Source organism: Lethenteron reissneri, chromosome 44, assembly GCF_015708825.2.
Source record: "Lethenteron reissneri isolate LAM-NWPU_2019-01 chromosome 44, ASM1570882v1, whole genome shotgun sequence".
In the NCBI taxonomy this organism is placed as follows: Eukaryota; Metazoa; Chordata; class Hyperoartia; order Petromyzontiformes; family Petromyzontidae; genus Lethenteron; species Lethenteron reissneri.
The window spans coordinates 12,316,743-12,343,126 of record NC_083822.1 but is presented as its reverse complement, the minus strand read 5'-3'; the positions used below and the strand labels follow the sequence as shown (position 1 = coordinate 12,343,126).

The 26,384-nt window shown below is 44.5% G+C and overlaps 2 protein-coding genes across 3 annotated transcripts; one reads left to right on the top strand and one right to left on the bottom strand.

Moving 5' to 3' along the window:
• Positions 1-1,478: 1,478 nt before the first annotated feature.
• On the top strand, positions 1,479-24,276 carry LOC133353523 (glucagon-like peptide 1 receptor). 2 transcript variants are annotated; one of them, XM_061569828.1, is made up of 14 exons: positions 1,479-1,728; positions 3,845-3,908; positions 5,657-5,750; positions 6,413-6,520; positions 7,767-7,891; positions 8,006-8,112; positions 8,601-8,757; positions 9,211-9,370; positions 9,784-9,844; positions 13,215-13,284; positions 14,056-14,144; positions 15,462-15,600; positions 16,359-16,400; positions 20,450-24,276. In XM_061569828.1, the coding sequence occupies exons 2-14, from the start codon at positions 3,852-3,854 to the stop codon at positions 20,729-20,731; spliced, it is 1,491 nt and encodes a 496-aa protein (XP_061425812.1). In that variant the 5' UTR covers positions 1,479-1,728; positions 3,845-3,851; the 3' UTR covers positions 20,732-24,276. The 2 variants fall into 2 exon arrangements, with proteins under 2 accessions (XP_061425812.1, XP_061425813.1); XM_061569829.1 differs by lacking the exon at positions 1,479-1,728 and adding an exon at positions 2,161-2,630.
• Positions 20,555-26,096, bottom strand: LOC133353524 (S-modulin-like). Its single transcript, XM_061569830.1, has 4 exons — positions 25,570-26,096; positions 23,404-23,515; positions 21,359-21,484; positions 20,555-20,692 (listed from the first exon to the last, which is right to left on the bottom strand). Exons 1-3 carry the CDS (start codon positions 25,948-25,950, stop codon positions 21,390-21,392), a joined length of 588 nt encoding a protein of 195 aa, XP_061425814.1. The 5' UTR covers positions 25,951-26,096; the 3' UTR covers positions 20,555-20,692; positions 21,359-21,389.
• Positions 26,097-26,384: the final 288 nt, after the last annotated feature.

Genomic DNA, 26,384 nt, shown 5'->3' with positions numbered 1-26,384 from the left:
ACAATGGAAGGTTGATTTTGATCCTTGTTCAATGAGTGGCGATGCGTTCAGCGGCGAAATGCAATTGTTGAGGTGTGCTAGCCGAGAGAGGGCTTGAGAAGAGAGAGAGAGAGTTCTTGTAGCTTTGCTATTCCACCTCTGTTATATATATGGTCAATGTCCATGACATGTGTTTTTTAATCTTTCACTATCTTCACCGTCTCTCGTGGAGTGTCCCATACAGCTGCTCACAAACTGTCGCACCGAACTGCTCCGTTTATTTGTTTTCCCATTCCATTTTCCCTTGCGGAAGCGCCTTCGTCACATCTCCACTGTGACCCCCACCCCGCCCCGCGCCCCCTTCGGATATGATCCATTATCCCACGCACGCCACCCTCTTCTCATCAGGCCATTGCCCTGATCGGGTCGCATTTGGTAGAGACGCACGGAGCGGTGGTGAACCGGCAAGGTTCACGTGGCCACCGCTGGAGCCATTCGCCGTGCGTGTCCCACGGAGGGGCGCTGCTATGCGGAGTCCTCAATCTCGTCCATCGGTAGATCAGTTCGTGGATTTGTCTTAATTTATTAGGTTTTTTTTACGGTTACTGTTTTACGACGCGATTTTTTTATCTAGATGCGGATTGCTCCACCGCGTGCGTAAATGCATGCCCCTGCACGCCGCTGTGTGGGTGGGTGGGATGGGTGAGTGAGGTCGTGTGTGTTTGTGTGTGTTGGGATGGGTGGTTGGGTGGTGATGGTGGCTGGTGAATTGAAACGCTGGGTACCCTTATAGCCGTATCACGACCCAGCCAGCACTTTACACGAGGAGTCGAGAGGAGTGAACAAACATTCCATCCTTCCAACCACCATCATCACCACCACCATCATCGTCGCCGGCTGCTGCGCTCGTGCTGATAAGTACCTCCGATTATAATTTGAGCAAAGGCACCGCAGGAAGAGGGCGATTTGAGAGTGCAGAGTGGTGCAGAGTTGAGAGTGCAGAGTGGTGCAGAGTTGAGAGTCTAGAGTGGTGCAGAGTGGTGCAGAGTTGAGAGTGCAGAGTGGTGCAGAGTTGAGAGTGCAGAGTGGTGCAGAGTTGAGAGTGCAGAGTGGTGCAGAGTTGAGAGTGCAGAGTGGTGCAGAGTTGAGAGTGCAGAGTGGTGCAGAGTTGAGAGTGCAGAGTGGTGCAGAGTTGAGAGTGCAGAGTGGTGCAGAGTTGAGAGTGCAGAGTGGTGCAGAGTTGAGAGTGCAGAGTGGTGCAGAGTTGAGAGTGCAGAGTGGTGCAGAGTTGAGAGTGCAGAGTGGTGCAGAGTTGAGAGTGCAGAGTGGTGCAGAGTTGAAGTGCAGAGTGGTGCAGAGTTGAGAGTGCAGAGTGGTGCAGAGTTGAGAGTGCAGAGTGGTGCAGAGTTGAGAGTGCAGAGTGGTGCAGATTTGAGAGTGCAGAGTGGTGCAGAGTTGAGAGTGCAGAGTGGTGCAGAGTTGAGAGTGCAGAGTGGTGCAGAGTTGAGAGTGCAGAGTGGTGCAGAGTTGAGAGTGCAGAGTGGTGCAGAGTTGAGAGTGCAGAGTGGTGCAGTGCAGGAAGCTGCTGCTGCCACAACACGCGCACAAGAGCGGAGAATGTCACGAGGGAGTGAGGAGCGGGGGAGCAGTTAAGTCGTGCAATTTGTATTTATTTGAAGACGTCAAAGTTTCAACGTTGTCTAACGAGTTTCGGACGCTGTTTATTTCGTCTACATCGCAAGACACCGGGTAAGGACATTTGTAACTCCACGCTGTCACCACTTGGGGATTTTTTGTTGTCGCTGCTGCTGCTTCGTTCGCCGGTCGTGCGAGGGCGTTGGGTGTCCAGGAGCTACCGCAGTGAACCACCACCACCCCCCCACAACCACCACCACCCACCCACTACCACCACCCCCCACCACCACCACCACCCACCCACCCGGTCACGGCTCACATCAGTGGTGAGTGATATCCCGAGCTCGTTCTTCCTTACCCCCCCCCACTCACCTAGCCCCCCATCTCACCCCCTTGCCACTTCACCAGCCCGCGCTAACCGGCGTGGTGAAGTATGGTCGAGCAACCCATCGATCGATAAGGGGTGGGCCTTCGTCCAGCAGTGGACTGACACAAAAAGGTTCTAAATTGCGATTCAGTTACGTCAAGTGACGTCCAATTATTTACGCTAAGCATTGTATGTATTTCGAACTTATTTCGCATCGTACGTAGCCAACCGTGCTAATTCATATTGAGTATGAAGATGCCTCCATCGGGGTGAAGGTTACCAAAAGGGTGCCCGTAATCCGGTTCGCAAGCCTCCACGTGTCGGTCGGGTGGGTACCGTTTGAGTTGAAGACGCGCGGTGTCGCAATAGCGGTGACATTGCAATAGGGGAACCCGTCACCGAAGCGAATTCACATTCACATTGTCCCCGCGAATCACCTGTCTCTCCCATCTGTCCACTCGCATCCGTCCGGTCGTAAACCTTCCACACGAACCCCTCTCTCTGCCGCAAGTCTCCACCAGCCCCTCTCGCCCCCCTCGTGCACTTCTCGTCTCCTCCAAACAAACAAACAAAAACCCGCGGTCACCTTCGCTCGCAGGCGCTCAGTCGGTCGTCAAGCTCCTCGCGAGAGGAGCTGCTGCTGCTGCTGGTAAACGGAGCGGCGACACCTGGCGTCTGCCTCCCTGTCCGTCTGCCTCCCTGTCCGTCTGTCTCCCTGCCCGTCTGTCTCTCTGTCCGTCTGTCTCTCTGTCCGTCTGCCTCTCTGTCCGTCTGCCTCTCTGTCCGTCTGCCTCTCTGTCCGTCTGTCTCTCTGTCCGTCTGTCTCTCTGTCCGTCTGTCTCCCTGTCCATCTGTCTCTCTGTCCGTCTGCCTCTCTGTCCGTCTGCCTCTCTGTCCGTCTGTCTCTCTGTCCGTCTGTCTCCCTGTCCATCTGTCTCTCTGTCCGTCTGTCTCTCTGTCCGTCTGTCTCCCTGTCCATCTGTCTCTCTGTCCATCTGTCTCTCTGTCCATCTGTCTCTCTCTCCGTCTGTCTCTCTGTCCGTCTGTCTCCCTGTCCATCTGTCTCCCTGTCCATCTGTCTCTCTCTCCGTCTGTCTCTCTGTCCGTCTGTCTCCCTGTCCATCTGTCTCCCTGTCCATCTGTCTCTCTCTCCGTCTGTCTCTCTGTCCATCTGTCTCTCTCGGTGTGTGTCCGAGTCGTCGCGCTTTCAGGCGGCGCCCCGAACGCGGCAGCCGTCTGGAACGCTCTTCCTTCTGATATTATGTGAACCGCTGGGAGCTATGGACTTTTAAATCTCGACTGAAAACTCGTTTCTTTAGAACTGTTTTTTTTTGTTATAATTCCCCCGCACCTCCGATTTAGCACTGTTGGCTACATACGGTGCGAAAGAAGTTCAACATACATCCAACATGCATACATTGTCGCTGTATTATCAGGCAGAGATAGAGAGGGAACGTCAATAGCTGGTGAACTACTGTAGAGCGATCACACTTTCTGTTTGGACTTCCCAGTTCACCCACTCGACTTGTCCCAACGTGACATACTCCAGATTGTGTTGACACATTCCTCAATAACATTGCCCTAGGAGGAGGGAATATCCAATATGCAACGTTTCTTTACAATAAAGGTGTAATTGCTCAATACGTCACTTATGTTTGTATTGCTTACATGTTATTAATATAACATATATTACTAAGTTTGTATTGCTCTGCTAGGGATTGTTCATCGATTGAGTCTGTTATTTGTGCACCACTACACGAATACGTTTTCCCGCACCTTTCTTTGTGCTTTGGTTCAACAAACTGCTGCTTCTTTACTTGCCCATTGAGAAAATACATTCACGTTTGCGATTCGTGTTCACAGGAAGATAATGGTCGTGGCCGCGTTGGTGACCGTCGCTTGCGTGATTTGCTGCTATTCCTTGAAGGTGAGAGGCTGTGCTTCCGTCACGGCGATGGTGGTGGTGGCGGTAGCGATGGGTCCAGGAGCTCAATGGAAATGCCGAGGTCTGCTAGCCACGACGATTGGACTTCATGAGAGCGAGAATAAATGAGATCGAAAGACGGAGGGGTACTCCACAACCCTGGCTGTCGCATGATGTGGCTAGTTGCAATTGCCCGTGAAACGGGTTTACTCTCCAACACATCGGTGTGCTGTACTTGTAGCGAATTGTCACGTTTTGTTTACGTGACAAACCTTACTGATTTGGCTGTGGTCGGGTGGTGGCGGGTTTAACGACACATTTATATATTTATACGCGATCTAACCCAAAAAAACTCCATTATGTAGAGTTCGTGCAGTGTTTGCTATTCCTCTTCTGTTGACGGAGCCCAGACCGCAGTTGTACACCACGTGGAATCCTGTACTTTTTTCATTTTAATTGCAAATAACATCTGATAGGGATGTAATGGAGAAAAATGACCATTATTACGGCGGCGTGGATGCTCGCACATTTTTGCGAGGACACGTTTTATTTAACCTGCGTTCCGTGCCAATTTTCTTGAAGCAGAACACACGCTGGTATTTGGAGAAATAACATCGGGGCTGTTTAACCCGGGTGTTGTTTTCACTGATGCTGTGTTGTACGGCTGCCCAAAGCGCCAATGGGCGAAGACTTTTTCTTCGTCCTCTTTGTACGCCCCAAAGTGTAAGTCCTCCGCTTGTTGCTTGTTGCGGAGGTGCGCGGCTCAAGGCTGGTGGCCGCTCCGGTTTAATACTGCGAGCGTATTGAACAACAGAGTCGTGGTGAACCCTCCAATCCCGTGGCATTAATCGAAAGCGCGAAGGCCGTGTGTTCCAGCACCACCGTCCAAATGTGCCTCTCGTATTACCTAATTGGATCCAAGTCATTGTGGCAACGCAGCCCTCCTACCACGACACTCTGCACACTATAAACGCCTTTCAGCACGTGAAGGGTGCAAATACCAAATATGCCAATGGTGTGATTTGACGAAAGAACGGGATGTGTAGATGAATCCATCAAAGTTCGGCATTAGTCACGCACACTCCATCCTAACTGGAAACACATTGATTTTCAACACTCTACTTTATTCCAAAATACAAGTGCAATGCATCTTTAAGTTGAATGTATCTACTGTGTAAAATGTATTCATATACCCTCTACTAATACAAAAAATGTACATCATTCCTACTGAACAAATATGCAAACAATGAACATATACAATGGTTGCAAAGAGTTGATTTAAGCTTTTCCAAAAGGAGACATTAAATAAACCTATTGGCTCATACCTCTGTGGTGTTCTTCCTAGACAGCCCATAACATTTGGTGCAGATGTTGCATAGCAAGGAGATTCAATCTTTGGATTCTCGATAATAATCATAGAGTATCAGGTGTTGGAAAACGCGCTCTCATTTTACAGGATGTGTTAATCCACCAGTGGCGACACCACTGTGCAGGTTTTCGTGGCTGTGATCAGTGCGTTTGCCCGGCACGCTGTCCAATGAATGAATCTGTTCTTCAGCGGATGACTTCACTAAATTCTTAATTTGCTGAACAAAGGTCCCAGCACGTGGAGCGAAACATCGTACATCGTGCCTAACAGCAACGGCAAACAACAACACGCGGCACACGCCGAAATCGCATCATCGGGGAGCTCAATCGGCGGTGGGTTTATGGCAAGAGTTGAAATAACTCCGAGTGTTTCCTATTGGCAGGCGTCTGCCTCTCTGCTGCAAGACACCTTGCAAAGATGGTCAAGCTATGCCAAGGAATGTCAGCAGTCACATGACAGCGAACCGTTACTCTCAGGTGAGTGAGTAAACGACATCGACATGCAACGATCCCTCAAGAGTAATAAGACGTTGGCTGTACTATGCGTGACATTAGCACGGTTGGTTACGTACGGTGCGAAAGAAATTCAATATATATACAAAACATGTGTGGCGTTGCAATTATAAATATATAATAGGCAACGTTTCGGGCAAACTTTTGTCCATTCCCAGAAAACTTGGCTGTTTGCGTATTTTTCCTATTTATAGGCCACAGTGCTTTTGACAAATGTGTTGAGTTGTTGTTGCTATTTGTGCACCATTGCCAACAAAGCAGCAGCAGCAGCACTGCCAAATTATTTGTTAAAGCCAGACACAGATGCTTGGCGCCATTGCACCAACTGCCACAGCAGTGATGTGGAAGTTGAAGAGAGATAAAAACTCATCAAATCTTCATATAGCTGAGTGTGTGTTTGCGTAGTTTTATCTACCAAGCTCAAAGTGCTGTTTCGTTCGAAATTATTGAACAAGACGATACCTTCACGGGAAACTTCTCGGTTGAGGATTTAAAGAGGATCGGGAGAAACCTAATGACGAACACAACCACTGCATACGCATCGATGTCTGTTAATGAATAATTTGAAATTCAATGATTATTGCTTGAGCACGTTTCTTACGATAACTGTGATTCATATTTTCCAGGCGTTTATTGCAACAGGACATTTGACCATTATGCTTGCTGGCCAGACAGCTTGCCAGATACAAAAGTGGCGATACCGTGCCCATCCTACCTGCCTTGGATAGACAAAGGTGAACGCATGGCGCCGTGTGGGTGTTCGCGGCCGCGCAGTGTAGCTCTCCGCTGTGTTGTCGGCTTGTACCACGTGTTGTTCGGCTTGGTGTCCGACGTTTCGCTCCGTGTGCCGGGTTCCTGAAGAATTGTCCAGCACTTGTAGCAAAACGTCACGCATCCTGCCGAACAACGCACGCGGTGCAACCAAAAATTGGCATCGGAGGGCTGCAGAGATAAATGCCCTTAATCTTAAAAATAGAAATGTCCTTGAGCTACAGTGCGTGTTTTTAATTTGTTTGTATGGTTTTAAAATAAATATAACATAGGTTTCGCATTCACCAAAAAACACATGTCTCACCCAAAACGAAGTTTGATAATTGCCAACGTAATTGGGAAATAGGCTGCATAATGTTCACTCGTAAAGCATTAGATGTCTGTGCTTTTTCATTAATGAAATAGAGAAAAGTTCTCGTCTGTACATAATAATGCAATGTTTTTGTTTGTCCCATTGGGCTACAAACTTTCCAAACAAATTTTATCGCGCAAAATATGTTTCACAACAATGCATACCATACGAGTAATGCATCATTATTGCTTTTGTTCGTTGAGTCGGTCCCGTCTCGTGAACAGTGCTCTTGCAAGTAGCATCTAGCAGCTCAGCAGAATGTGTCCTAAGAAGCCCGAATGCTGAAGAGACCCCACTGAAGGTCAAAACTGATCCACAGTTTAGTTTGCGTGTTTAAAAAAAATGCCGCAAATAAGATTGTTCTAGAAAGCCAATAAGCCTATGAACATTAATACATATTTCATTTTTGTGTGGAGAGGCGAAATACGGTCTATTTGACGAAAAACATAGGTTTTTGCAGCCATTATTGTGATTCATAATAAATATTTGGGTTATGCCACGTAACTATTTGCCTGTACAAACAAAAGTGTAGGTTGGGTGGTGGAGGGTCTCAGGACAGAAATTTGGCCAGATCATTACATGGCCTAACTGACAATCAATCATTAAGCCAGGTATATTTAATGAATACATAACCCATAATTCCCCATCAAAACAAATAATTAGTTTGTTTTTGTGAAATGCTACTGTTAGTTTTGTCTGTATGTCCCCCCTCTGTTCTAACGTGGGTTTCCTCCGGATTCTCTGGAGTCCTGCCAAAAAAAACTTGGCAGGCCCTTCTGTAACAAATTCTTTAAGACTCAATGAGAACGTACTAATCGTATTAAAAAAAAAATTATTGTAATTGTGTTCTGTTTTAGTGGAAGGAGGATACGTTTACAGATATTGCACTCGTGATGGCACCTGGTTAACTCAAGACAACGTGACCGCGGCATGGAGAGACCACAGCGAATGTTTGGATGATGAGAACAATATCTCCACTGAGGTCATGCATACACACATGTACAGAATTGCATTTCCTTCACAATACCCTCCGTTTTGTCTCAAAGGCATTGCCTATTTTAAATGTCAATGATTCACGTCTGCTGTTTCCTTCTAGGGAAAAGAGACGTATCTTCTTCATACCTTACGTCTGGTTTATACCACCGGATACTCGGTCTCCCTCGCCTCCCTCGTGGTGGCTATGGGAATTTTGATCATGTTCAGGTAATAATAATAACAACATATATGTGTACGTATGAATGTGCGTGCCCTGCTATGACGCTACATACCCCGTGTTGAATAACCTGCAGCTCTGACCCGTTAAATGACCGTGTTATGTCAAGTAAATAAGTAAGTAAAGTTACACACATGCATTCAGTTGTAATGCCAACGCGGTACTGAGGTACTGAGTATCGGGATGCTGCCGTCTTACAGTGCACCACAGCTGCAATCTGGATGTCGCCAGGCTCAATTCCATCTACGTACGGTGCGAAAGAAGTTCAACATACATACGTACACGTTGATACTCTGCAGCAAGAGTCTTAACCCCCCTCCCCGCCTCTGTCCACCCAGCAATTTCCCATTGGCTTATTGGACGTATACGGTAATCAACAATGTTCAGGATTAAACACGCAATTGTGCATTCACGCTCGTGGCAAGTGCAATAATAGTTGTCCCAGATGATTCACCTGTTTTCAAACGCTGTTTTCCAGGCGGCTACACTGCACAAGAAACTACATCCACATGAACTTGTTCGCTTCATTCATCCTCAGAGCCATTTCCGTTCTGCTCAAGGACGCTGCTCTCACACACAATTACACAAAACGACTCCAGAACGCCTCCGATTGGCTGGGCTATTTTGGATACGAAGTGAGTGGTGCCGGACACAAAGTAGATACACGTGTTCATGACGTACACGATAAGGCTTTCTTTTTGTGTGTGTGTGTGGAGGGGCACATTTATCGTGTGGGGTGTTTGTGTCTCGCGTGACATTTGCACAGCTGGTAAAAAAAAAACATTAAAGTAGGGGTAAATGTCAACAAATGCTGATGTTAATTCATAGCTAAATGGGGAGTATGAATTCTGGATTTGATCCACAAATACCACTTATATTTCGACACACAATCATTGGTGGATTACTAACAAAGAATTGCTATGCCTTTTGAGAAGAAACCCATGAATGTGGAGCACATGTCCATAACTAGTGAGCCGTGCCTTCATTTTCACTTGTAACTTTTCACTGGCAATTGATAGCATGCGTGTGAGCAAAGTCTTCTGTCGCCAATGGTTTGTTGCATGTTTGATGGTTTTTTTTTGCCACAGGGGTACACAGGATGCAGAGCTACTCACGTTTTCATGCAATATTGCATTGGCGCCAACTACTTTTGGCTTTTGGTTGAAGGCAGCTACTTACACACCCTGCTGACCATGTGTGTGTTCACCGAAAAGAAACTGATTGCATTTTACGTTCTGCTGGGATGGGGTGAGTGAATGCCTATAACAGAGGTAAACAATAATCGCACTGGTGCCAAGCGGACTTCGACGGTTTTAAAATGCGTCCGCACACACACATCTGTCCATTTTTAAATTCCACGAGCTGGATCAGGGCCTCCCCGCGCGAAGGGCTCTCGGGGGAAGTTATCTGACAACACCGCAGGTTTGATGAAGTTGGGGAACACAGACATGGTAGCTTGTTGCTGAGCCCACCACGTGACCCACCAGCCTGAGCCAAGGTGGTTGCTCTTTCAAGTTCTATTCAGGCTCGTTCCTGTTCAGCTGTTTTTAAATCTGGCACTTGCTGTAGGAATTACATCTGAGACTAGTTCACGTTACACTGCACTTTTTTGTATACATGCACTGATCTACGGTTGAACGTTGTTTTATTTTCATTTTCAGGTACACCGATTATGTTCATCATACCTTGGATGGTTTCAAAATTGATTTATGAAAACCAAGGGTAAGCTTTGTGCATGTTGTCTTTTTATACACGAACACAACATTTTCAAACGTCTGTCGGTGCGAGCATGCACATAACTACAGGAGGTACGATTCAGCATTGATGTAAGTGGCAGAATGTTGAAAAGCAACAAGAGAATACATTATCTGAAACTACAAAAGGGCATTTTGAGGTAGTGGAGAGTATAGAGGAGACCGAGATGATGAACATAATTTTGCATATATGGATCTCTGTAAAACGATTAGAGCGAAAAATGGTAAGCGAATAATACAAAGATGTTTCAAGATGACAGAGAGCAATAAAAGCTGTAAAACTAATGTTGATGATTGGCCATTCACAAATGGTCGCCCTTAGGGAGAATGAATGCACCGTCACACATTATAGAGAGGGAGAATATTAAAATTAGTGGAAGAATGTTATGCAGATCTCTGTGGATGAATATTAAAACATTCATCGCAGTGATACGTCCACTCCTCAGATGAAGTGGAAGCTCCAACTGTCACACGTGAAACAAGGGAAAACTCCTGAACCAGATGGTGGAGGCATCACCATCATCACCATCAAAGAACCAGTTGTTGAAGCCAATTAGGGGAACCATTTACTACATACTTATGCATAAATGAAAGACATCATTGAATAAAGCCTCAATAATTTTTCTACTTAAAAAAGGATGATACAAATTGACTTGAAGAGCTCCTAAATATAGATGAGGAAAAAATGTTAACCTCAGATTTAGTGATGACAATCATTGTACATTTCAATAGAAGGGGGGGGGGGGGGAGAGGGGATGAACCACAACAGACTCGAGAAGAACTTTACAAAGAAGGCTGCAGAGTGCCGCTCACGATACACGTGTGTAGCAAGTCACGGCAAATTTCCGAAACGTTTGTTGGTGGGACACGGACCGGGATAATTCGAATGAATTGACAAGGCGGACGAGTGAACTTAATAATGAAAGGCGACGCAGCAACGATGCCTGAATTCGAACAGTTTTCGTTTCCTCTCCAAAAGTATTTTAATATGAACGAAACGATATCAGGTACACAACACAGAGGATATGAAAAGGTGTTGACACCAGCACAAACACATTACGGATTTACAGTGCAGTGGAAACCTGTCTTAAACCGCACGTTTCAATAAACTGGTTCAATAATATTCTTAGGTTTTTTTCGGTAAAGTCACGTAGATAAAAAAATTTAATTAATAAAAGTTAAATGAAAATAAAATAAAAATCACGACGTTTCGGAGGCAACACAAGCTTCCGTCTTCAGGTGGAACCGTCACAGCACGATAGCTGTACTTGATAGCTGTACTTGATACAGCAGTCGTGCTGTGACGGTTCCACCTAAAGACGGAAGCTTGTGTTGCCTCCGAAACGTCGTGATTTTAATTAAATTTTATTTTTATTTAACTTTTATTAATTTTTATTTTATTTTTTTTATCTACGTGACTTTACCGAAAAACCCTAAGAATACGAATCCTTGCAGTCACGAAAGCTTCAAATCTGTTTCAATAATCTCTACAAACCCCTGGTGTCTGCCTAAGCTCTGATAGTCCTGTAGGAGAAAGGAAAATAAACCCGTAAAAACAAAGTTTTTCACTCTAAATCCTTTATATGCGTGGCGGCTAGAGTCCTCTCGTCCTCTGGCTTGAGATGGCTGCCACCTATGGGTCAGATGATTGTCTGCCAGTATTAAGCAATTGGTAATTAAATATTTATTTATTTTTCCCTAAACAGTGTAACATTTTGGAAAAAAAATTTCACGAAAATTAATTGTCGCGCACAACGAGTCTGTGTGGAAAATGTCAGCTCGATTGGATCACGGGAAGTGTGTTAAAAAACGACCGAAAGATTTGCACGGTCGTAAGCAAGCAAGCAAGCACGCAAGCACGCAAGCAAGCAAGCGAACTTAATATAAAGGATAAAAAAAGGGAAGTGAAAATGCCAAAATGCCCTCGTGAATGCTCTTAAGAGTAGAGGGAGTGAAGGGGTTCCGTGTTAGTGGTAAGCTTCCTTCCTGCTCCTTAGTTTGGCACTTAGATGCTCCAGAGGGGCAATTTTTGACAATTTATTGGCCCATTCCTCGAGTATTTGCGGGGGAGCATGGCTCTTTCCAGTTGGCTATAATGGTTGTGTTTTGCCATAATAGTGAAAATTTGTAATAATGGTGTGTTGGCCTCCCTGGAAAGGCCTTGATGTTTCAACCCCAGTAAATGTTTAACTGGTGCATAGTACCTGTTGTGACGCATGGATCCAACACTTGCACACGGACAAAGAAAATGGAACAAATGCAGACAAGTGTGCGAATAAGCGTGGAGAGATATGTGCTTGGAATTATATTGAGAGACAGAAAAAAATAATACGTGGATTAAACGGCATATGCAAGCTACACACATATCCTCCTCCTCCTTCCACGCGCTTGTCGCGCTCACGTGGGGGTGTTCCCCTGTCCTTGCCAAACTTCTCCACGCTGCCCTGTCCTGTGCCATCTCTCTCTCTGCTCCTCGGGCCACCGCGGGCCGATCGCACCGCATCGCCCCCCCCACCTCCTCTTCTGTCTTCCTCTGCATCTCTTTCCTTCCACTTGCATCACTCGCCACCTTCTGACGCACATAATTTGCCTGCTGTCTCTCCGCATGACCGAACCACATCCAGAGCCCTCTCTCTCTCTCACCTGCTCTGTGATTTCTACCACCGTTAGTCTTCCTCTCGCGTCTTCATTTCTCACGTTGTCCCCCCATACACACATCCCATTGACTGTAAACAAAACAAGGAAGTTGGATTGGGTAGGAGATTTGAATGGCTCGTGGTCGAGACTAAAAACGGAGTGGCGGCCAAAGGAGTGGATGTCCATCGGGATTAACACGGTTGGCCCACGTATGGTGTGAAAGAAGTTCAACATACGTACATACATACAAAGTCATCACCTTATATCCAGGATGAGAACTGCATTTTTACTTCAAGCAATTGTCATGTTATGGAAACACATATATGATGACTGATTATGATTTAAGGTGATGACGGCGATGATTGACAGTGATGAATGTAAGCGTGGAGAGATATGTGCTTGGAATTATCAGTAGCTTTCTCTCTCTCACCTGAAGACGGTCGCTTGTGTTGCGATCGAAACGTCGTGATCTATTAAGTTTCTATCTACGTGACTTTACCGAAAGAACCAAAGAGAATGTAAATGATGTCTTGTTTTATTTGTGCCAATTAATATCCGTGAAATGAATAACGGTCGTCATGCATCAAACATGCGGTGCATGGTAATTGTGTTTATACGAACAATTGCCGTATAAAAGGCTGGTTGTGGCTTTTGAATCGGCATTCGCACATTACAACGCTTTTCTCATTCTCATCTCAAAGGTGTTGGGGAATTAACACGTGGATGGGCATTTGGTGGATTATACGAGGACCGATCCTGTTCTCCATTGTGGTAACTACTACGTGTTGTTTGCATTCATTCACCAAATTATACAACGTGCACCATTGGAACCGCCTTTGCCAGTAGCAAAATATGATAATTGTTTTTTTACCCTTTCATCAACGTGCGTTCTACATCGAATTGTGACTAATTGGGAATGGGACGCAAGCGTAGGATTGATCACCCTGTCGCTGGCCGCCTTTGGGGAGGGTGTATAGTATGAAAGGCCGAAACACCCTAGGAACCAAAGGGTCACTACTGACGATGCGCTCCCCAAATTTCACCAGGCTCACTGTTCATGAACTCTTGGAAGTGCTTGCACAAAGGATAGTAACATCTCATCCTGTGTTCTTTGGAATCTAACGTGCGCAGTCGGTCGCATGTTCCCGACTGTCACATTCCCTCTCTCACCAACCACTGCCATTTTCTAGACACATTCACGGATCCGACTTTTTCATACTCAGTGATGTTCTCTTAACCTCGCGTGCATTCGCTCACTGCTAAAGTCCTCTCGAGCGAAGCATGTTCCCATTGTTCACGCAGTTTGCGCTTTATCTGTTGACACGTGTCAACGTTCACATACCCAACTATTTTCACATATCCGCCTGGACCTCAGTCCCCAGCGAGTCCGATATGCGACATTGGACCGCAGTTACTTTTGTTGTTGTTGTGGTAATATTTGAAATGGCAAACGTTTAAACGGGGGGTGGGGGGGGAGAGATGTGCCACTGTGTATACAATTGTAACAAAAAAAACATCAAACATACATTAGTGTCTTTGCAGGTGAATTTTATCCTCTTTGTAAAGATCATCAAAATCTTACTCTCCAAGTTGAAGGCACAGCAGTCAAAGTTTTCAAATTACAAGAGCAGGTAAATGGTGCGACTGCTGTGTGTGTGGATATACTACTTCTGTAGATGTGTGAATCTACTTCTGTAGATATGTAAATAGTACACCTGCTGTAGATGTGTGAATCTACGACTGCTGTGGATGTACTACTTCTGTAGATGTGTGAATCTATTTCTGTAGATATATAAATGGTACACCTGCTGTAGATGTGTGAATCTACGACTGCTGTGTGTGTGTGGATGTACTACTTCTGTAGATGTGTGAATCTACTTCTGTAGATATGTAAATGGTACACCTGCTGTAGATGTGTGAATCTACGACTGCTGTGGATGTACTACTTCTGTAGATGTGTGAATCTATTTCTGTAGATATATAAATGGTACACCTGCTGTAGATGTGTGAATCTACGACTGCTGTGTGTGTGTGGATGTACTACTTCTGTAGATGTGTGAATCTACTTCTGTAGATATGTAAATGGTACACCTGCTGTAGATGTGTGAATCTACGATTTCTGTGTATGTGTGAATATACGATGTGTGCTCTATAGCATAGCACAAATGTACACATTTTGTTTACCCAACTACTTGATATTAATTTCAATGTTATGATTAGCTAAATGTGTAATTGGAGCTTTTTTAAATGTTCTCTCTGTTCACGGTTTCACTTGATTACAATGCAGCATGGTGCCTCATTTCCAGGATTCATTACGTCCACGTAAAATAGTATTAATTTGTTCATTGACTGGGTGCCGTGGATAATGGCAATCGTGAATACGAGGAGTTTCACCCCGATTACAAGGCAGGCATCGTCGCGGCTTACAACATGTTAGGAGATGCCCGTCTAGGCTATCCAGCCTTCCTGTGGGGTCATGATCCAAAACAGACCCTCTCTGCCGGGAACAAATTGGGTTTGAAGAAGAACATGATGTCTTGCTGCAACCGTCAGCGCAGTGGACTTGCGATCCAGGGGGGCCACGCCAGTTCAAGCTCCCGGCGTGGCAGCTGCTGAAATAATGTGGGGGGGGGGAGGGCAAGTTTCTCAAATCCTCTGCTGCCCCCTCCCCCCCAACTTCCGTCCACCCAGGGGTATACAAGGGTTCACCGCAGCTCGTCGATAGTCAGGTCACGTACGGGGGGGGGGGGGGCGGGTCAAGTGTAAGCACTGCCACCTCTTCCAAGATGTCTCGGCAGCGTGGAAGAGTAGGCCAAAACACTCTCTAGTGGGGCGGTTTGGGGGGCTTTGTAGAGCTCCTTTTAGTGGAGACCCTTCCAGCAGCAGTGGCAGAGAGAAAGCAACTTCCAGTGCTGCGCCTTTATTTTTTAAACCGTCGCGTGTTGCAGACTTGCCCGGTCGACGCTCACCCTGATTCCGCTTCTGGGCATCCACGAGGTTGTGTTCATCTTCCTCGCGGATGAGCATGCCACGGGAAGAACGCGCTACGTCCGCCTGTTCATTCAGCTCTCCTTCAGCTCCATTCAGGTGGGTGTTGTCAAGGTGCTGACGCTGATCTAGACATAGACACCAAATTATTTCTGGAGAAAAAAAAAATAACATTCGCGAAAAACCACGCAAGCGTCATGTGCCTCTCAGGGTCGGAGTGGTGGCACAGCGGTGAGCGCGCTGCGCCATTCCACCCTCCCGATCACGGCTACCGTCAGTGGCCAGTGAAACCAGAATCGGTTCTGCCCTTCCACTCGTCGTGACCTACCCGCGTTGACCAGCGCGGTGAAGTGCGCAACAACAAAAAACCGTGACGATGATGGCGTGCAAGAGGCCTTCATCCATTGGTGGATTGAGAATGGCTGGAATGTATTTTATGTTATTTTGTAATCCTATCATCGGGTTATAATTTCACCCAAAACATTGATTTTGTTGTGCAGAAGTGGCTTGGCATGCTGGACCTGAAACTGCTCTGTTTAATTACAGGTGGGGCAGAAGATTATAGCTTGATGACGTGTACAAGACATATATTTAATAGATAGTAGTAAGAATAAATGTTAGAGTGTGTAATGTTTACTCTGCAAGGATACATGCGACTGACTTTCACCTTGGTGAAATACTCATTTCATGCTAAAATAAGGACACCTTTTGGGGACTGTGCCATTTCTATCCCTAAAATCAAATGCAGGAAAAATAAATTGTCTCCAACGTAAAAAGCTTGCCAACTACTTCACATTATGAGCAAGAGGTTAAAAAAACACAGTTAATAATATTGTGAACGTGTTTGTCTTTTTTAGGGCTTTTTTGTAGCGCTCCTGTATTGCTTCTCTAATGGTGAGGTAAGTGATAAAATACAGTGTTGTTAAATGTACAAAAAGCAATATAAAATACTTGCAATAGTCGAGAGTTCTGTGTACACCTATTTTTAAACAAACGTGGTTACAAAAGCCACTTGTGGTTCAGTGTTATATTGACTCACCAGCGGGAAGTACCCGGCGTTGCCCGGGTGAAAAAGATACACACACATCGACCCACACACACACACAAACACATCGACTTACACATTGCCTCATACAAAAAACCCAACACTCTAAAATACAGGGTTGTTAACTACAGACCTTGACAAGTCAAACATTATTTCCCAAAAACGTCGTTACGCTAATTTACAAGTCATCAGCAGCAGCAGCACTCAGTGTTAATCCGCTGCTAGATGAAGGCTTTCCCAAGTCGCTACCGCCTCTCACGATCCTGGGATGTAATAATACACCCAACCCAGCGCCTACACTCGAGATGACTCCATTGCTTCGTATCCTCGGTAAACTCCCTCTTTTAATGTTGACAATCGGCCATCATTCCATGAAGAGGCATATTTTTTTCCTGCCCAAGTGCTTTTCCCGAGTTTAAATGGTGTCATTACCATGTGTATGTTCTCCAACTTTAAAAAGTGATAGGAAACTAACGTAATATAATGCTTGCTCTCAGAGTAATGATGCCAGTTATTTACCCAAAGGGCTTGGTGTGCCTCGAGACCTTTTTCAGTGCGGTCCTCCAATTGGAATGGTTTGGCCAATTCCTTCAATGAGAGTTTGGCTTCATGTGATGGGGAAACTGGCAAACCCAGAGAAACATCCATCAAACATACAATCTGACCCAAGAAACCTCTATTATGGATGATATTGGTCGCGAAAGCCTCCTACGTGTTAGACTCGACAAGGGGGTGACACCATTGGCATCTCGTTTCCACCTCGTAGCCGATGCTTAACAACCAGGCCCGGATTAAGGTTTCTTGTAGGCCCAAGGCACTTGAGTTTCGTTGAGCCTTCAGCGATTACACTCGACAGTTGATACTGCTGCTGCCCCACGTCGCTACTGTAGTGACTGACTTGGAGACGTAACTTCTTGGAGGAAATTCTTCAATTAAACACCGAGCACACTGTTACACACTCTCTGCTGTTACACAACGCTCCGTCTCTCGCTTAAACGCAACTCTACACTGATTGCTAGCCGACAACACAACGCTAGCCGTCCGAAACTGACGGCGCTGAACTAAGACAGCCAACTACTGCTAGCAGCGCAATTATCCAGTGGACGATGACAGCGACGAAGGCGACAGCAGCAACGAGGGGATCCCACTCCAAACGACAGCCCCGATCCCCTGCTCGGAGTCCCCTTTTATCCTGTTAGCGTGGCCTCACTCCGGCTCGGCCACGCCCCCCTTCTGGAACCTACGAGCGGGATCTCGACTTGTCCCCTCCGTAACCTTTACCCTAGATCCCTCTCGGGTCTGTCACGTGGCCTGCTGTTAGTCAGGGCTGCTTCACTCTGCAGATCCCCTTCCCTGCCAGCAGCCAGCGCTATGCTACGTAGTGACCAATTCTATGTCACGTCACTACGACTACCACCACTGTCACTCGCTAAAGCTGATAACAAACACAAAACTGTCTACGATCAAACATCGGGCAACAACGCCCGTCTTGTCTTCCCTTGCACTGCTCTCTATTGAGAATAAAAGATGGTGCGAAAAAGACCATTTGAAGATATTCTTGCAAATTTTTGAATGAAAGAAAATCTGGAAAAGTTAATCTCCGGCGTGAATTTCTCTCATCTGATAAAAAAAAACGATTGACGTTGACATGACTCTTCGTATATACACTGCCGATCCTTGCTATATTAATACATTTATTCAAGAAGATATCTTGGTTAAATTTTTATCATACATACATGTGTAGTGACGCAGCTCGGAGGCAGTAATACTTGGAGGCACTGATTTTATTGAACAAGCACCATCTGGATAACACACACACCCTACGTGGGTGCACACTATTATTATTAAGACCGTCTACTGTGGGCGGCACTACTTAGAACAGTTGGTTGGCTGTCTGACTAGCAGCGCCCCGGGATGGTGAAGACGGAGACGGCGACGAGGAGATGGTGACGACGAGGACGAGAAGGTGACGACGACGATCTTGAGCAGCACGACAGCCCCGAGCTCCCACTCAGGGCCCCCTCTTACACTCCCGGCGTGGCCTCGCTCCACCCCGGCCACTGGAACCTGCTAGCGGGTTCCCAGGGCTTCGCGATGGGCCCCTTCTGTGACCTTTCCCCTAGAAGTCCCCATCTCGTGTCTGCTAACGCGAGTACTGCCGTACACCGCAGTTACCCTTTTCCGCCAGCAGTCAGCGCTTTACCACTACACATACATACATACGAGCAAAAACACGGGTCAATTTTTTTTCGGAAGTCCTTTAATTTTCGTAGGCGCTATGCACAGCGCCTCCTGTGCCTATTGGATAATACGGCCCTGCTTACAACACTGGTGAGTCTTGGTCATCTTCAGCCCAGGCTCTAAACCTGCTTACCTTTTGAGATATGATGAGATTGAGCACGTGTGGAGTAATTTGGTCTTCGGCACTTTGTCGTAATTATGTTTCCGTGAATGAACGTCAATAATTTTGTCGTAAAATTTCCCCAACAATATCCCGACTATGTTATCAGCGTCATGTCAAGAGATGACGTATATATTTTATATTTGCTGCAGAGCAGTGAAAACCTTTGTATTACAGTGGCCCACAGAAGCAAATATCACAAAGCTACCTCTGAAATATCTTCAAATGACTTCTGGTCCATACAACAGAGGGCAGCGCCTTCCCATTCACTCTGCCTGTGATCGGTTCATTGCAAGGCAGTCGAACTGTTTTTTTATTGGCAGATCTGGAATTCAGCCAAATTAAGTGCAGAACCAAATTTGATTTGATAATTTTGAGTATTCCTTGTATGCAATTCGCATACAGATGTAACTTTTTTATATTTAAAAAATAACATCAAATTAATTTAATTTCTGCAATGTCATTTACCGTGATTATCACCTTCATTGTACAACAAATCTTTAATTCTGCATAATTTCAACACAGCACGCAACTGTAGGAGGCAGTGTGTGCAGAATCTTGGTCTTACTGCAAAGAGAATCACGAACGATCAGACAATGTCAATGCTTTATTGTACCGCACAGCCAAAGCACTTTGCCGTACGCTTACAATTGCACAAACATACTATTAAGTTAAAAAATAATATACTATTTCACAGCAATTACACTAGATAAAAGTTCTACAAATGCACAATGCCATTGTTTTTAGATATATCATAAAACTACAATTTTAACTGTAATAGAGACGGTATTTTGTTGTTGTTAAACATTTAAGTCTGTGTAGGCCGTAAATTAAGGGACAAACGTGAGTTTTATCAGCCTCAACCGTTGCTGTGATGTAACAAAATATTCTGCAGAAATTGGACTCTGCAGTTTTTCCACGGAAATGTCAGCGTCCCCCCCCAACCACCTCTGTAATGTTTGCATTAACCTGAGGTGATTTTCTCCTTGAGATCAGATAATCTGATAAACATAGCCAAAAATACCAGCTTAATTGTGTTAACCTACATTTTAATTGTGTTAATGACAGCTTGATGTTGCCATGTATCAGTAATATTTCAAAATGTATGGATTGTAAGCACTTACACAATATGGATTCTTTTTGCTGAGTATTCGATGCATTTGGTTTGCCCGTGGATGTGTTAATAATATGATTGACAAAATGATAAAGAGATTATGCAGATAGAGCCATCCAATTCAGGACTAATACATTCCCCGTGAGCTACTTATGGTATCTTTCGCTAAACTCGGATAAGTCGCCTCTCCTACTGATGCCTTAACTCACCGATATGATTAAATCCACATTTAAGCTTATCGCATTTGATGTCATGCGTATGTAGGCCATCACCATTTAGGTCACATCCAAATTAAGTGTGCTCTGGTGAAACACTAGGATCCATGGGGAATATATAAAAGCAAACAATTAATGACACCCAAAAGCCAAAACAACCTCTATCTTGGCAGGTCCAAAGCGAGTTCAAGAAAAAGTTGCATCTCTGGCACGTGAAGTCAAGGAAGGTAAATGAGCTGAAGTGCTCCCAAAGTTCCTTCACCTCCATGAAGAACTTCTCAATGGAAGGTGGCCAATTGTTGTTTGATCGGAGTGGGCTGTACGTTGGTAAGAAGCGCCCGTCCAGGGCAGAGCTCTTGCACAGCAAGGAAGCAAAGCGTCGTGAAGGCATGGGCAGCACCACCACCAACAGTAACCTGAGTGACAGTCAAGCAGTCATCGAAGACACAGTGTGAGATGTAGATCATACCACTTCAGCCCATATGACAAGGGTTCCGTTAAGCTACATCGTGCTGGATGATATGGGGGGGGGGGGGGGGGGTTCCAATTTGTTGGAATATACAAAAACATATCCCGGAAATGTGGAATTGGATGTTTAAGAGTGTGTAAATATTTATATGAAAATTTAAGGGGGTTTTTTTGTTTTGCTCAGATGACCAATTATAAAATTTCGTGTGATTTATTGTTTATTTAAAGTCTTAATTCTACCTTTGCACTTAAGCGTAAATGTTTGAATTCAAATGTAAATTGCTTTTAATTACTTAATCACATTAATGATGTTGTTCAATTACAGTTAAAACAAGCTGTGTGTATCTAAATACGTGTGATCATCACACTCGCTACTGAGCTGGGTTTATTTGCATTGACGTTGGGTTCCCTGTCATCAAATAACAAAGTGTACCATTTACCATGAAATATAAGCGACAGTGCTCGCCGACGCGACTCAGGATTGGGCCAATGGTGCGTCACCATCGGAGTCAAACCGCATGAGACAGACGTCCGAATTCCCATTGCGTCCGTTGCTCGTGTTCGTCGCGTCCGTGAGGTGTGTGGAGGTGAAACAAAGACCGTGGTAACGTTACCCTCCGCCTCGCCGCTCCTCCACCGCGCACTCTACTTGTGGCTGTGCAGCTTTTCATATTGGATGAGCCGCAGTATCTCGATGTTGTTTTTAACCCCTGCCACAAATTCTCCCTCGGTGATTTTATCTGCAAACGAGATTTGTGTGTGTGTGTGTGTAAAAGGCGTTTCGAGACGATCTCCTTGAGGAGCCCCCACCACCACGTGATGTTAACTGTGGTGCAGGGTCAACTCAGGACCAACACACACAACGCACTCCTGCTGAAATATGCACGAGCAGTAACAACAACCAGCGCCACTGCATTATTATTTTAAAGCTGTATTACAAGTTGAATTGCCAGGGTTGGGGATTTCACATTTTCTTTTTTGCGAGATTTGGCTTTTTTATGGCTCTGGTGGAAAAAAAAATGTTTTGCCATATGTTAGCCCTTAAGGGTTTTCTTGAAAATATGTGTGTGAAACCTTCTCCCAAACAGCCTGAGCATGGCAAGGATATTGGCATACTTTGCCTGACAGAATGACAACACATTTGTTCCACATATTCTGCACACAGCTTTGTGACAGCTCCCAGTCTCAAAAAGGTGTGATATTGTGGTATCTGTGTTTTTTGTAGTTGTATTACATCGGCAGCAGAAATGACAAGGCAATTGGACACGGGTTTCATCCTTGTTTGAATTCACCAGTGTAGTACATCCACCATTATTTCATACTTCCACCATTTGTGCGTGGGGTACGTTTTATCCAAATCCTGCTTCCACACAGTGGGGACAAAACCTAGCACTGTTGAGTTGCCTTATGATTCTAAATATATATAAAATAATAATAATAGGCAAAGCTTCAGCCCTTTTGAGCTGGTGGCTATTTTAAGGCTGTGTGCAGATTGCATGCATGAATGGTCATGTCAACATCATAGCATGCAAAACGTGTGTGTGTCCTGTCTTGTTGTCTTGACACGCGTTTTGTGTTATAATGATTGTATCCGGTCTTCTCGTTCGATGCTTAGCCTCTCTGGCTGGCGAGCATACCTCAAAATGTATAGTTTCCATAAAAAAAACCATAATGCCACTTTACTTTTAAAAAATCTACTTTATGGATACATATTCTTAGGTTTTTTCGGTAAAGTCACTTAGGTAAAACATTAAAATTAATAAATTTTAAGAATATGAATCCTTGCAGTCACGAAAGCTTCAAATCTAGAATTTATGGATACAATTTCACGATGATCAGCCTCTTGATACTCACTTGCTGCTCATGACAATACAGGGCCCAAAACGCCTGAAATGTGACTTGTTAGTAACTGGGAGCAGGCTTTGCACACTTTCTAGTACCTTTATTGTCACAGTCTTCCTACAGTTTCTGGAAATGAGAATGGCATTGGAAGAGCTGGTGTGCTTGCATTCACCCCAGAGTCTCAAAAACCAAATTGCAGGAATAAATCAAATACTGCCCTCCAAATTCGAGGGCCTCAATCTCAATTTTAGTTTGTAAAATCGAATACAATATTGTACTATTTAGATTCAGCCCAATTACAATCCCCAGCTACCAAACTTTTGTAGGTGTAGGTTTTAAGAGAAAAATCGAGATAAACCAAACTTATGTTCTCTAACAAACAAAATATTGGTTTTAACGATAAGCACAGATGTGACTATTTCGTCGAGTTTCAGCGTTCCATCCCTTCTAGAACACAATTTACATTCAGTCAGCACTCACTTATGTTCAGCTATATGTATTAAATGACAAGGTGTATGGATTTAGAAATATCAGAATCTACAGTGATGTTAATCTATAGAATCTACAGCGATGTGAATCTGATGTGCATATATAAAATGTATAGTAATGCGACTACGTAATCTAGAAAAGTGTGACTGTATAACATCTATAGCGGTCATCTACGGCGGTGTGATTGTATGGAATCTAATTGGGGAAAAAATGTCCGTTACCCTGAAGTAATTTTCGGTGAAACATCACTCTTACGGGAATAGTAATGGCGATTTAAAGAACATTTAATATTTTAGTTGAGCGCTGAGCATCGTTAAGTGTTGCTCACCGTTTTCCTTTTTGCCAAAAAACTTCCACAGCTTCTCTGTTCGTTTTTCAGGAGAGTTTTCGTCTTCCGGCAAGGTCTTTTGCTCTTGCAGTGGAATCATCTTAAATATCGCCTGAAAACACACACACACACATTTTAAAGTAGAAATACTTTACTCTACCACAGTAGGTGGCTGGACCAAAGCAGCCACAGTAAGATTGATGAAAAATATGTGCGAATTTTGGTGCACATTGTATCATTGTGTATTTTAGTATTCATGTATGTTGAACTGCTTCTTGGTTCTTTCGGTAAAGTCACGTAGAAGGGAAATAATAAAATAATAAAACATTCTAAAATAAAATAATAAAATAAATTTCTTTCTTATTTTATTACTTCCCTTCTCCGTGACTTTACCGAAAGAACCAAGAAGATGATTCCCTGCAGTCACGAAAGCTTTAAATCGAAAAATATGTTGAACTTTTTTGTGTTTGTGAATGTTGAACTGCTTTTGCACCGTACGTATCCAACCGTGCTATTATTGTGAGCAGTATAAAAAAATACTCCACAAATACTCCACAAATCTGTCTGTCTGCCTGATGATGCTAGTTGTAATTACTGGCGAAACGTCGTACTCGGATTGTAAATGTTGTGGATTTTCCCTCCAACACACCGGTGTGCTGTACTAGTAACGAATTGGCACGTTCTGTTTACGCGAAAAACCTTCCTAATTGGCTGTGTCGGGTGGTGGCGGGTTTAACGACACATTTATATTTTGCGATCTAACCCAAAAATAACCCTGTATTATGGATTAGAAAAAAGTATTTTGCTGTGTTCTAGTTTTGTCTTAAAATCACTGGTATAATTTTTTTAAATACACATATATATGACGGCTACACTCTGTTACGTATCTGTATGTTCCATATCATAATAAATAATTGAAATGTGCTGCGATTTGTCAATCTACTGCTGGATAAACAACTCCAGGGGGTTGTTTGACTATGCCTACATGTGCCTCTATATGTTACACATACGTTAAACATCCCCACGATTGCATCACCCAACATGTACCAAATCGTGTCAAATATTGGAAGCTAAGGAGGTTGGAGGCCCAGTGGCCAAATTAATCGTTACAATATTCACTGGGAACAGAATTTAGGATTTTTTTGTTCAACTATCCTTTGCGATATTATATTCTTGGTTCTTTCGCTAAAGTCACGTCGAAGGGAAATAATAAAATAATACAAATAAAACAATTAAATTCTCACGACGTTTCGATTGCAACACAAGCAATCATCATCAGGTGTGAAAACCACAGCAATAAAATTTGAAAAAAGTGGCGGGTTTTTTTTCTTGCTGTGGTTTTCACACCTGATGATGATTGCTTGTGTTGCAATCGAAACGTCGTGAGAATTTTATTGTTTTATTTGTATTATTTTATTATTTCCCTTCTACGTGACTTTACCGAAAGAACCAAGAATATGAATCCCTGCAGTCACGAAAGCTTTAAATCGAAATTCTTTGCGATGTTGTGGCTTTTATATTTACAGGAAACTCTTGGCGCATTACGCTTCTCAGTCGCACTTTCAGATGGGCGAATGCTGAAGTGTCGGCGGCTCTGAAAAGTCGTTTAAAAATCAGGATGGGCAAGGGCCATTAGGTTGTTGTGCTCCCTGCCTCAGGGACTCAGAACTCCATCCCGAGTCACGTCAGGAATACAGGCACCCTCAATTGTAAAACAACCAAAACATATTTGGTTGCATAAGCTTATCCTTGAATTTTATTGAGCATAAAAAAATCTTCGTTTTCTTGGGTCGGTAAAGTCACGTAGAATGGAAATAATAAAATAATAAAAATAAAACACAATAAAATAATTCTCACGACGTTTCGGCCACAACGCAAGCAGCCGTCCTCAGGTGGAGAAGAGGTCTGTCTTCTCGACAGGTCTGTCTTCTCGACAGACCTGTTCTCCACCTGAGGATGGCTGCTTGCGTTGTGGCCGAAACGTCGTGAGAATTATTTTATTATGTTTTATTTTTATTATTTTATTATTTCCATTCTACGTGACTTTACCAAAAGAACCAAGAAGATGAATCCCTGCAGTCACGAAAGCTTTAAATCGAAATTTTAAAAAATCTTCGTTATTTTAAAAACATTTTATAAGTGCCCTAGGCGAAATAAGGAACTTACCGTGACTATCTCCAGCACCTCGGCTTTGTTGATGGTTCCGTTTCCATCGATGTCGTACAGAGAGAATGCCCACTCGAGCTTGAGGTCGATCTCGCCCGAGGCGGTGAGATGCAGGGCCACCACGTACTCGCGAAAGTCGAGCGTCCCGTCCCCGTTGGCGTCGAAGGAGCGAAAGACGTGCTGGGCGTACTTGGTGGCGTCTGCGTTTGGGAAGAACTTGGAGTAGATCTGCTCGAAGCGCTCCCTGGAGATCCGGCTGTCCGGAGACTCTTTGAGGAAGGTGCTGTACCAGTCGGCGAGCTCCTGCTCCGAGTAGGCAGTGTTGAGCTTCAGGTCATCGAGCAGCTCCTTCGAAATTGCCGAGCTCCTGTTATTTCCCATTTTAAGAGGGGGCTTTTTTATTGTTGTTGTTGTTGTTCAAATCTATATAATTTTTCACCCCTTGAAAATGTTGCAGTGTTATGATTGTCGGGTGACTGCTACCCCCTTGAGTGTGTGCGGCCACTCGAGGTCAGCTGCTGCCAGACACACGCTCTGTCTCCAGTGCTGCGCCTGGATTTGGTGGATTTTATACCGCAGGTCGATCCGATTAGGATTGCCGGAGATGAATCAGCGGTTTGTCGCTCTATTCCGTTCAGGTAATTAACCGTGTGGACTATAATAGCATTGCGATTTTAATTTGGGTAAGTGACCACGTGGCTGGGCCACCACGGGCAAGCGGCAAAGAGGGCCCAGTTTTACAGCCAACGAGACCGTGCTGCGTAAGCATCATCAGCAACACATTGTGTACGATACGTATAATGGAAGCACGCACA

Bases quoted from the DNA above. Each gene is read 5' to 3' on its own strand.
- LOC133353523 (XM_061569828.1), top strand. From the start codon at position 3,852: ATGGTCGTGGCCGCGTTGGTGACCGTCGCTTGCGTGATTTGCTGCTAT. The intron at 5,751-6,412 runs GTGAGTGAGTAA...CATATTTTCCAG, and splicing joins CAGCGAACCGTTACTCTCAG to GCGTTTATTGCAACAGGACA. The intron at 8,113-8,600 runs GTAATAATAATA...GCTGTTTTCCAG, and splicing joins GGAATTTTGATCATGTTCAG to GCGGCTACACTGCACAAGAA.
- LOC133353524 (XM_061569830.1), bottom strand. From the start codon at position 25,950: ATGGGAAATAACAGGAGCTCGGCAATTTCGAAGGAGCTGCTCGATGAC. The intron at 23,516-25,569 runs GTAAGTTCCTTA...GTGTGTTTTCAG, and splicing joins AGGTGCTGGAGATAGTCACG to GCGATATTTAAGATGATTCC. The intron at 21,485-23,403 runs GTGAGCAACACT...TCTCGTTTGCAG, and splicing joins TTTTGGCAAAAAGGAAAACG to ATAAAATCACCGAGGGAGAA.